Source organism: Molothrus aeneus, chromosome 2 (assembly GCF_037042795.1).
Source record: "Molothrus aeneus isolate 106 chromosome 2, BPBGC_Maene_1.0, whole genome shotgun sequence".
NCBI lineage: Eukaryota > Metazoa > Chordata > Aves > Passeriformes > Icteridae > Molothrus > Molothrus aeneus.
In genome coordinates, this window is record NC_089647.1 from 16,553,913 (window position 1) to 16,566,847 (window position 12,935).

General features: G+C 36.5%; 1 protein-coding gene across 1 annotated transcript in view; it reads right to left on the reverse strand.

Moving 5' to 3' along the window:
* ABI3BP (ABI family member 3 binding protein) overlaps positions 1-12,935 on the reverse strand; it is a 137,219-nt gene that overhangs the window by 20,497 nt on the left and 103,787 nt on the right. Inside the window, exons 51-55 of the mRNA XM_066572001.1 lie at positions 9,498-9,593; positions 5,265-5,375; positions 2,415-2,498; positions 940-1,008; positions 73-285 (exon numbers count right to left, since the gene is read on the reverse strand). Coding sequence (XP_066428098.1) covers positions 73-285; positions 940-1,008; positions 2,415-2,498; positions 5,265-5,375; positions 9,498-9,593 — 573 coding nt within the window. The remainder of the gene's footprint in view (positions 1-72; positions 286-939; positions 1,009-2,414; positions 2,499-5,264; positions 5,376-9,497; positions 9,594-12,935) is intronic.

Genomic DNA, 12,935 nt, shown 5'->3' on the forward strand with positions numbered 1-12,935 from the left:
AAACTACTGTGAAAGTAAATTAAGCTGGAAATACTGTATTATCACACAATGGAGGAAAGAAATCAAACCAACCAGTAACAGTGTCATTATCTGGTTTTTCCCAATCCAAGATGACAAAGGATGGACAGCCCTCTACAGTCACCACTGTGAGGTTGGTTGGAGGATTCTGTGGAGGACGAGTGGGTTCTTCCTTGCTGCCAACTTCTTCTTGGGGAAAATGTTCAAGAGAGCTTGTGATGGAGCAAGGCACATCATCATCTTTCTTCATGTACTTGACATGGGGGGCTAAGAACAATATAGGGAAGAGCTGTTATTCAATAGAGTGTATTTAAAAAATGGCACTGCCATTTCACCTGGTGCACATCATCCGTCTCAGCACACCAAGCAAAAATCTGCACAAGCGAAACACAAAGCTTTCCAAATTAACCCCATATATTCAATATTAAGCTGCCTGTTCTCATCTTTGTTTGTTTTGGATTTTATATTTTCTTGGTTTTTTTGTTTTTTGCTTGTTTTAAAAATTTTACTTATTGATGTTTGACCTGGAATCTGCATTGCTTCACTCCCTGGCACCACTGATGAAATGGCACTCTGAAGATATTAGCAGGTGATACACACTGTTTGAAAGAATTAAAATCTGTCACAAAATTTAAAAAATCAACTTTATTTCTTCTATAGTAAAATGAGACTATTATTCTACATGCAGATTTTGAGGGTCATGCTAATACAAAGACATACACTTTTGTTTCACAAGAAGGAGCAACAACTTTAGTCCAGAAAATGCTGGTTTGTACTGCAGCTCTTACATCTGCCACTAAAGTGACACAGAATCAAATAAAATGTTGGCCTTTGAATAACCAAATAAGATAATTCGATGCAAGATAGCCTGGACTTTATATGCTCCCTGAAATAAAAATACCATAGCTATGAGTATCCTACCTTGGTACCTTGGTTTTCCTGAAGAATCTGTTTCTGATGTAGGACTTGAGCTGAAGACTGTTGCATCAACTGTAGAAAACACAGTTATAATTTGCAATAAATACAAAGTTTCAGTGTTAGAACTGCAGCATTTCACAGTTCCTTTGGCATTTTAAATAATTATAAGAATAGATAAATGGTAGACCTTTGCTGGCAGATCTGGCTCTTCATTTTAGGTGTTTTTTCTGTGGTGTTTTGTAAACCCTGTTCTTACCTGCTAGTACAGCCAGCCATAATCAAAATGACAGATTTAATGACTGCAGCTGGATTCAATTCATGCAATATATGTAAAATACTTTTAGACCATTGTCTTGCATTTGCTTTAGTTTAATTTTTTGGTAAGGAAGAAAAAGGTCAGCCATGGAAAAAGGAGGTTTTAGCACTGTTCTGGCTGTTTAACTTGGAGCTTTTTTGATGTTCCTGGGATATATAGAACTATTACATTGGCACAGTAACTTCTCTAAAAATAACCATAAGGAAATAAAAAAAAAAAAATTCTGTCTTCAGAGTGTACAACTTCCACAAAATTTGAAGGAAATTGAAAGCAAATACACTGGTGAAGAGAAATGTGCTAAAGCAGTCAGGATTCATGATACAATGTTGTATTAATCAGCCACTACACTGAGCATGATGGACCTCAACAGATAAAACACAATGCTTCCCAACAAGCATTTATAAATAAATCTAGCATCCAGCATGCTTTTCTGGGCACTGTGGGTCACAGTGAGTTCCTACTCATTTTAAGGAGACAAAAATTTAAGTATTACTGTAAGTCCAGGAAAATTAGAAGCAGTATCATTCATGACAATATACCAAGAACTGCACATTTGGGCCCAAAAATTCTAAGCACATCCTCCTCCAAACCCATTACTGTATGCCACCTTGAAAAGACTTAGCTCTGAATCTGTAATCAACTCCCAGTTTTATAAAGGGCAAATTACCCTCTGACCACTATGATTGCACTGCTACAATTTTTTCAATTTAAATGGTGGAAGTTTGATCAAATAAAGGAGACTATCACATCTATGATGAGCACTGTCAGTCACTGACAAATAATATGTTGAATTTATGTCCTGGGAAAATTGAAACATTCAGGAAAAGAAGTGTCTTGTCCAGCCTTTGCACAGCTTTGTGGCCACAGAGTATTATTAAAAGCCTACTAAGCATGTATGGATTTCTAGGAAGATGTTCTCAATTACCAAGAAGAGTATGAGAAGGGAGCTAGATCTCAATCAAATCAGAAAAGTCAAAGGCATTAAAAAAATCAGAGTCACTCCAGACAGAATACTTTCTTATCTTAAATATACAATGCATCAATAAAGTTCAGGGAAGGGAAGCAAAAGAAAAATGGAAACCTTAATGTTAATCACAAAAAAGAAAAAAAAAGAAAAAAAAAGAAAAAAAGAACAAACCAGAACTGTTTGTAACATGCTTACCATAATACTCTGGAGTTGCAAAAGCTGTTGGTGTCTTATATAATGTTCCTGTCCTCACAGGAGGTGTTGGTCCAGCAGGCTTAGCTATAGTGACAGATGGAGGGACTTGTAGCAACAAGACATTCAGCATTTGAAGGAGTCAAACAGCTTTCTCATTTTCTAAGAGAACTCAGTTTGTGACAACTGCTTCATGCAACAAGTATTTTCATTCAAATCCTAGTAATCCCTCAGCTGGATTCAGGAAAGTTCTGAACTGTGCTAGTTGCAAACATAACCTAATCCTGAAACCCAGTAAGAAATTTCTTTGCTACTTAGAGGTTGTTTTGGAGGACTTTAGTTGGCTAGAATATAACCTGGTTTAATGCACAGAACCATCCTACACAGACTGCTAAAAGGATGCAAAATGGCCAGCACTGACATTGCTATTCCTTGAAGAAAGAGTACGTTTCTTCCTGAGTTGCAAGGCACAATAGCTGAAGTCAGCAACTGAAACTTAGATTCTTCCCTCAAATATAGGTAAGATTAATTTCTGCTCTCAATACAGCACATACATTACTGGTGCTGGAACATTTCTAGTGACAAACACCAAGTCCTTAACTGTGGTCTGCATTAAGAGTTTAACCACAGAACAGTACTGGAGCTTACACTAAATGAAATTAAGATACACTTCAAATGAAAGCAAAGAAAATGCAGCCAAGTCCAGCATTTTCAACTTTTATAGGACTATATCACTCAAGAAGAAAAGTTTTCTTGCTGAATTCATTTCTGTAGTAGGTTCCATAAATCTGGACAGAAACTAACTGATAGAGGCAATATTATCACCTATAATTAGACAACTATTTAAAAAAAGTATTTCAGATTATGTGACATTGCTGTTATTCTTCAGCTGTTACCACCTAATAAAGAAAACAGGTTTCTAAGAGGCAAACAATCCATGGTAAAGGTCTTGATTTCTTGCATAATAGCTGTAAAAGACAAGAATTAAATTCATAAAACATGCAGATACTCCCAGATAACCATGATTTGACAGTGAAATCTCAACCCTTGAAGAGTCAAGGACTACATAATGTAGTTACTTCCCCATCATATATGAGACAGAACATGGCAACTGAAGGCAGAACTCTGGTCAGCCAAGTTTAAGGCAACAAAAATCCCTACTTTCCACTAATTTTCTTAATGAAGTGGAAATCTGAAAGATTCTCGCTAGAGTTCAGTTTCACAAAGTTTCTGGAACTCTCATTTCCATTTCTTTTTACCCATTCAGGAGACTTTTAATGTCTGCATAGAAACCTTTCCATAATATCCACTGGATGAGTTAGAAAGATGCAAGTAAGGAATTATTCATGGTGTTAATGAGAAATAGGACAGAATTCTGACAGGAAAAATCCAAGAAGAACATTGAGGCAAATTTTTCCTGTTGGTACTGTGGAACTGTCTCTCTCTCCAGGGAACCAGAAGAAACAAAATTACAATGTTTAAAACCAAGCTGGATAAAACACCAGGAAACACAGAAGAAGGAAAATCTTCTACTGTCCCCACAAGGAAGAACCAGATCATTTAAGCAATTTATTCCAACTTGAAAGCCTAGGAAGGTATGGTAAATACTGACTACCACATAACCTGGCCTCCACTGTCAGGAAAATTTGAAAATTTTGTTGAAATTTCAAAACACTGGTAAATTAATTAGACACTTAGTGGAGCAAATTAGTATAGACCCCAATACAAGCAAAAGAAAATATATCAAGTTTAAGACTGATGAGGTCTTCTGTTTTCTGGGAACTATTACTAAGGAAACACCACCCAACAACAACAAGTACAGACACAGTATTTCAGTCTTGGCTCTGCTGATGAATAAATATATAGATTGTCTCATCCATCCTGAAGATTCTTGCTACTCATCTGCCACACAAAATACTAAAGTATTATTTAGGTCTTTAGTACCTTAATAGCAGATAAAGTCCCAAATGAAATAAACAAACAAACAAAAAAAAACCACAATAGGAAATCCAATAGAGCTGTATATTCATATGTAGCTGTATATTCTAATATATAAAGACCTTTATATCTCCAAGGAACTACAGAGATCAATATGAAGAGGAAAAAAGCTGTCATGATGTTAAGCTTAAGGAGATGATAGTTTCTGACTATGTGGAATAATGTTAGCCTAAGGATTCTTATATAGAATCCACTGACAGAACATCCATGTGGATACTGAATACTTGCTTCAGGATTAATTTAAAATAAAATAGGAAAGGTGAAATTTTCTATGTCCTCTTAAACCAATACTGAGAAGCCAGAATACTTTAGCACAATAATCAAGCTAAATTCTGCACATGAAACAACTCAGTTGCTCTACTTCCCAGTATATAAAATAGATTCCCAGTGCTGTCAGTTGTCTAGGTGACTATTAGCTCATTTTTGTAGTGGTTAATGGATGTACCATATATATGTATATATATGAGCAATTCCATAACAAATAACCAGTTAACAAATAACTAGGCACTGAAGCACAATAGTCAACATCCCCCATCTGACATGCACATTAAATAGCAAAAAATTATATTAGTAGACAAGAAATATTCCTAAAGTTGATCTTAAAGCATGACTTAGAGTATGCTATTTTGCTTTCAGCTTCCTTACTAGGCGTGATTTTGATATAACTAGGTTAGAGAAAAAGAAAGAAACAAGGTTTTTGTAAGAAGACAAAAACCACAAGGCCTGTATGTTCCAAAAGACTAGTTTCTATAGATACCACAGATTAAAGAAATCGATGCTATAGAATTCTCCTATACCCTGCTAGCCAGTATTATCACACACAATAAAATGATTATGTTGAAAAGGCTGAAATACCTGGACTGCCTGGTTTACCAGTCACGGTGTTAGGAGGCAGAGGTTTTCTTCTCATTGGTGTAGGTCTGGCAGGAGGTATAGGAGGGCGCTGAGGGCCAGGTGGTATAGTCACTGAATGACATTAGAAGACAGCATTATTAATTATTTAACCTCAAATTCCATCAAATCAGAAACACACTAGAAGTTGTATTCTGACTTCTCAAGCAATGTTTCATGTCTGATTTAATATAAAAAGTGGAGAGGTGAGATTAGGAGATGATCTCAGTTGTATTTTCAGCCTTAAATCTCTGAGAACAGTGTGCCATGAAGTTTTAAACAAAGTTTACACAGAAAAAATGTCGTTCCTTTGAGATTTTGCACAAGTGTTTCAGTGACTCACTTTCTGTGTAGTTACTCGTTTCTGTCAACAGTAATTTTTTGGCATTCAAATGGATACATGTTCACACAACAAACACCACCTCAATGCGCTAGGAAACATCTTCAGTATCCTGCTCACAAAATTTCTGACCTCTTGTACTTTCTGACTAATACAACTGGCCACCCTCAGCTTGAAGCAAAATATGTAAGAAAATGAAATTATCGTTAGGAACAGTTTATTCTATGTCATTCAAAACTGAAAAAAGTTACTGTCACCTCATACAATGACATGGCTAAAGAGAATTACTGTTGTTGAAATTTCTGAAGCATCCAACTTGGTTATTTCAATGTGCAGCTCCAGCCAGCACCCATTACATTTATCTGATAATTTCTTTTGACAGTGAGGTCTAAAAGGAAAACCTAAGCCCCTTAATTCATACTTACAAATCCTTTTACTGTATTTTCCAGACAATTATGAAGGATTTTATTATGCAAAGGAAAGGCAAAGATTTTTGTTCCACTATTCACCTTTGCCCTTCTTTCCTTAAGAAAATCCAGGAGATATGTGCAACACATTTATGTAACAAAAGCCTTTTTGTACCTAAAAGGAGAAAATCCTCAAGAGTAGTATAATCCTCATAAGGCTGCCAATGTCAACAACTCTGCAAGTTGCCTGATACTGAATTACTGGCTCCATAAGGTACCTCAGGTCCCGTGTATCAGTCCTTGGCTCACCCTATAAATAGAGAGACTGTGGGCGAGAAGGGAGCAGATCCAAAGACTCATTTAGGAGAGCTTTTTTGGCACTACTTACAATATACAACCAGGAATATCTCCATCTCTCTCTCTTCCCTTTTCCTTTTTGGACTCTTGTAGTCACTTATAAAACAGTTGATTTATTTTTTTTTAAATCACTCAGATCAAGACAGAAAATAATGCTCTAATTTAGGAGGATGTAGTAGTTTTGAAAATAGCATTTTTAAGTTTCATAGTAAGTCCTAATTTCCAGATAGAGATGAAAAAATTATGCTTAAGGCCAGAAAAAATAGAATAAATTTTTTTATATATGTCATCATAACCTAGATATTATTATATGGTAGTATTCATCATTACTTTTCTCCCTGACCATAATTAGAGAATGGATTGTCCAAGGTATTTATGAAGTAAAAATGTGCAAGTATTGACTTGCCACTGGTTTCTATCATATTTTCTGAGCAGCACAACTACAACTACAGTTTGCAGGCAAACTAAAACATTGCATTCAGAGTACTGGGTCACAACTGAATCTACTGTAGTGTACTCTGGAAAAACAAGAATTCCTACTACTGCTATTCCCTTCTGCTACTTCAGACAATGATTTGGGTGCTGGTTGATGATGCTACAAAATCCAATTACCAGTGTGTGGAGACTGAACTTGTAAACTAGGATGCACAAGATTTAGGGATTTCGCGAGTGTAGATTCTTATAAGTTGCACTAAAGTCTCTCTGGAGCCTTCTCTTCTCCTCATTAAACAACCCCAGCTCTCTGAGTTTCTTCACAGCAGAACAGCTCCAGCCCTCAACAACATGATGAAATGTTCTTATTTGATTAATCTGTAGGCTTCTTCATGGACTGGAGTCCTTAAGTCAGACATTCTTGATGAGCAGCCTCTTAGGGAAGACATCTTTATTGGTCGCATAGACGATGGGAAGGAGTGCGCCCTCAGCAATTCTGTAAATGATACCAAGCTGGTTGTGCAGTGAACATTGGAGGGAAGAATCCCACCCAGACAACCCCGGCAGGTTGAGCAGTGGCCAATGCAAACTTCCTGAAGTCCATCACAGCCAAGCACAAAATCCAGCTCCTGGATTGGGGGCAATCACCAGTCCCAGCACTGGCTAGATGAGAGATTATAAACAGCCCTGCTCTGCAGGTATGGATTTGAGGATACTGGTGGGTGAAAAACTAGAGACAAACCAGCAATGTGGGCTTCCAGCCCAGAAAGCCATTTGTATCCTGGGCTGCACCAGAAGGACTGTGGCCAGCAGGGCGAGGGAGGTGATTCTACCCCTCTGCTGGAGTGCTGCATCCAGCTCTGGGGTCTCCAGAGCTGTTAGAACAAGTCCATGGAAGGGCCACAAAATCCATCAGAGGGCTGGAGCTGTTCTGCTGTGAAGAAACTCAGAGAGCTGGGGTTGTTTAATGAGGAGAAGAGAAGGCTCCAGAGAGACTTTAGTGCAACTTGCAGTACTTAAAGCGGGCTTGTGAGAGAAATGGAGAAAGGGTTTCTGACAGGGCCTGCAGTGGTAGGACAAGGAGAGACAGTTTAAACTGTTTAATGGGTAAATTTATAATAGGTAATAATATATACTGGAACAGAGTTGGTTTAGATTAGATATTAGGAAGAAATTATTAACTGTGAGGGTGGTGAGGCACTGGAATAGGCTGCCCAGAAAATTGTGGATGCCCCATCCCTGGCGCTGTTCGAGGCCAGGTTGGATGGGGCTTGGTGGAAGGTGTACCTCCCAAGGCAGGTGGGGTGGAACTCTGATCTTTAAACCTTCCTTCTTACCCAAACCATTCTACGATTCCATGAATTTTGATAAACATGTTAAGGCTGCATGAAGAGAGATGAGACTGCAGTTACATGAGAAAATTATGAAACAGTAGTAGCTAATTTCACAACCATACCAAATTTCCTGTCATGACTACAGTTCAAGGTACTGACTGACCTCAAAGCTCTAAAAGCCTAACTTTGAACATCAAATGTCATAAAACAAGTAAAAGTTGGTCTTAATGTCCCCTCAAATTTATGTGAATAAAATCCTTCAAGTCTCTCCAAATCACAAGTTGGATTTACTTAAGGAAACACCACTGCCTGCCATTCAGTAACTAAAAGTGCAGAGTATCATCCTTGTTTTGAGCTTACACTTTGCCTTCAGCTGCTACTAATAGTACATCATGCTAGATTTAATCTTTGCAAAGTACAGTGGTTCAGACTGAATAAACTAAAAAAGGATAAAACATCAGAACCTGGCCATCAAGCTAGGCTCTTATCTTTGTAGAGGTAAATTAGGTGCAAAGGAAATCCAACAGGGATTAGGAACACACAGCAGTTTATAAAATAGTGCTTTAAAATGCAGTAACATATTATCAAAGAAGAAGCTGCCTAAAAAGAACATCAGAAGCAGAGTAGTAAATCCAAGAGTAAAACAAAAGATTTCATTTTCAGTCAGTTCCTATGTCAGTAAAAACCACAGCTAAAGCAAATTTTGTTCTTGATTATGCTTATGAAAGAGAGAAATTCTTTACACATCAGCGTACTTACCTGTTGTATGCATGTTTCAGTCAAAATATTTTGATTGTTTTGAAAACATGATTGCAAGACTTGCCAGAAGAGTAAACCTTACCAGTCTTGTATTATACATGTAAAAAACCCCTGTAACCTGATTTACTCCACATTATTTTCCTTCAAGCCTAGTGTTCTAATTTTCCCAACAATCCCAATGTTCAATGAAACTTCCTCATACATGGGAGAACAAGTTGGTTATGTTTTTATCTGATTCTCCTTTGCTATGTGGAAAATATTAGCATGAAAAAAATCAGTGCTTACAGTATTGTAGCTGTTAGATCATAAGGATATAGCTCTGGTGGTGAAAATTTCTACCATATGTAGTGACTAAGAATATGTAAGTGACTAAGTAGTGGCTATAAATTATTCTTATTTTTATCTCTTTTAGTAGCATCCTGAACTCATAAGAATGTGTATTGATGAGGATGATAATGAATTCTTTTTTCTTCTCAGTGGACATGCTTTGTGTGCAGAAAAGGCAGTGTTTTTATTTTTAATAACAACTGTTAAAAATTGCTCTATTATTTACTTTTATTAACCTTACCAGAAATTGGCCTTTGCCAGGTGTCAACATATTCTGGAGGTCTTTTGACATCCATGTCAATTGGTCTGGCAGTAGCCCCAGGTGTATAAAAGTCATCTGTGAAAAAAAAAGAAATGAAATAAGTATCTACAGTGTGGCACCAAGTCATGGTATACTTGTGTATTGAATATGTTCAAACTCCAGCTGACATCATGTGCAAAACCAACATGTGTCTCATCTATGTTTTTACTGATAACTTGGTGATATCCATTATCTTCTTATTCAGGTAAGTGGAAAGTAATCTGGTTCTACAAAGTTTGCAGTTTAATTTTAAACATCCCTCGAGTAAAGTATATTTGGAAAGAGAAAATTAATAAGATGAAGAGGTAACAAATGAGTTAAACCAAGATTATATGTGGAAAAATTAGTTAAGAGAACATTCTAGTTTTTCAGTGTAAAGAGTAAAATGTCCACTGATTCTTGCAAAGTTCTCCTTCTCCCCATTATATGATCTCTGGTCATCTTCCATACTAAATGGTTAGAGCAATTCTGGACCAAATATATTCACCATGTTTGGAGTACAGGAGACAAAGTACACAGAACATCCAGTTTGTATATAAGAGAAAGTCCTACTTAAAAGTTATATAAACACATTTTTAAAAAAGTAAGTGGCATTAAAAGATCAACACAAGTCCTGGTACAGAATAACTGTTTCACATGCTGGTATTTACAGGACAGCCAGAATGTTAAATTAATATCCTGTCTCTACATAAAGTATATTTGCTTTATAAGAATGTATATACAGCAAAGCAAGAAGATGCATTGCAACTTCATCATATTTGTGGGAAAACCCCCTTGCACCCTTGCTAAGAATGTAAGACAAAAACTCCTAAAATTTGTCATATTAAAAAAAAAATCTCAATATTACTATAACTATCAAATTCCAACCCTGTTCCAACATGATCTAATCACTTCAGCTAAAGATTTCATAGATTTATGATCTGGACCTCAATTTGTTTTGATATTTCAGTAGTATTTTAATGGTATGAAGTAGATAATTTTTCAATTACTTTACTATTTGACCATTTTTGTTGCATGTTCGTTACAAATCCACAGTCCATACATGATAAATAATTTACTGAAGATTAAAGTAAGCTGGGAGTAAGACTTGCAGGAAGCTGGGAAATGGACACAGGTGACCTGGTCCCTCTGTCTAAAATATCCGAACACATCATATGGTTTTATATAATTGCAATTTTTCTTCAGGTAATTAAAAAGATTAATTAGATCTTCAGATATATAAAGCACCAGAGTGATAATCAATGTTTCATGTGAATGATGTTCAAGGAAGAAAAAGCATGAGAAGACCAGCACCAGCCTTAAAAAAAAAATAAAAAAATCTTGTACATCATGAGGTATAGTTAGCGTAAGTTATATTTAGTTTAGTTTCTCAGCTCAGCTTTAAGTGAACATATCAACAAAATGTGGTTCCACATTGACTAATTCACACTAAATCACCCACGTTTGTATTACAAGTCTAAATTATTTGTGCATGTTAAAGTCTCTACAGAAAACCTATCTCTATTCTGCTTCTTAGAATCAAATTTAGATTAATAATCTTTCCTGAGTTATGTCAGCTGAGAATGAACAAAATATTGCACATGTTCTAGCTGGAAGAAGTAATTTTGTTTTCTTTTCAGAAACATGCACTGCTGTTCTGACATTAGTAAAGAAGTAATGAAAAGTAAGTCAATGTTTCAAACCACAATACCTTCATGTTGACAAAATCTCCTATTTTGAGTATTTCAAGTTACATAAAAGTTTGTGTTTTCACACAAGGTACCTGCACAACCGAAGTTTGCTGTATTTGTCATAGCATTTGCCTTATTCTACCTAATGTAACTTGCTTATTAAAACCACTTATTACATTCATCCAAACTTTTAGCCAGAATTTAGAATAGACCTATTACTTGCATATGTCTTTGTGTCTTCTTTTAATTCTATATTTTTTCCTGGAAACACTCACAGGGTCTGGAACATGTTAAACTAACCTGTCCTGGTTCTGATGACTTTAATTGTAGGAATACTATTAGGAGAGTTGATCATTTAAAGGGAAATAATGGAAAAAGTTCCCCTTGATAAAATAAACTGAAATACCTTTATACTTGAGTTCCTCTGGAACTTGGCTATACACACACAGTTTGTAAATAAAAAGAAAATAGAACACAAAGTTAATGGTCATTTTAATGAAAACCATGTATGCCTCCCTTTCACAAGGGAAATAGGAATGTTGCTCCAAGTTTGTTTGCTGATATTTGTCAGAAAGCTCAGTAGATCAGGAGCAGTATTTGCATGGTTAAGAATAAATTAAAAAACAATCCAGTAAGATAAGTTAGGCACACCAACATGAAAAGCCATCTGAATAAAATGGCATTCTAGAGAAAAAGGCTAAAACATGACAAAAAACTAAAAGGAATGCTAGTCATGAGGAAGCAATCCCTGCCTCTTTTCCACAGTGCAGTTAACCACCTGGCACTAGAGCTGGCCAGAAGGCTGAGAAGCCTGCCAGGAAACAGCCACAAACCCTTGTGCTGGTGCTGGAAAAAACAGATTCCACTGCTTATCATCTGGGCCCTGCAGCTGCCAAGCCCTCCCTGCATGGGGTGAAACATCTTTGCACTGAGGCTAACAAGCCCAGTCAGGAGCATGAAATGGAGTACAATCAACAGTCCAGCAAGGAATTAAAAGATCCAAACTGGTGTCCAAATAACGGAATATCCAAGAATAAGTATGTAATGTCTAAAGGTAAGTCTGAAAACATATTGTTACACATATAGAGCATATTCCTAACAGCCCACTTAAAAATTCTGATCATCTTAGGTCAAAAGTTCAGGATTTTGATAAGCCAACTACAGAAAATATTGAAAAAGGCTTTTTTTTTGTCTTTGCTCAGCTGGTAGGATTTGGGGTTCCAAAATCCTTATAGAGTCCTTTCCCAAGTCTGTTTTGCAGACTTAGGAATTCTTTTGCAATAGAAAATTAACTGCACATTGCCTGGGAGAGATACAGAAGATTTCTTTAATTGGTTACCTGAATTCCTTTTTGTGTGAGTTTATTTTTGTGGGCACAGTCAGCCCTGTGTCTCAGACACTGGCTCAATACTGTGATGTACTTGCCTTACAGAAGACTTGGGATTTCACTTACTGATCATCAAGAAAAGTACAGACTGAAAAGTTGTGACAAGCTGCAGTCCTCTCTCAAGATGACATAAATGTATGAAATTATTGGTGATTTCTCTTACACTTCTCAGAAGAAAGGTGCAGACTCACAGAAATGTGTCAATGAGCTGTTGTGGGTTGGAGGTACAAAGAAGTGGGCAGGAGATAACAAAGGCCTTTGGTACTTTGGATACTTTGACTTAAAGGGCTTACTTGGCAGCACTAAAATTTAGCTAAGAGA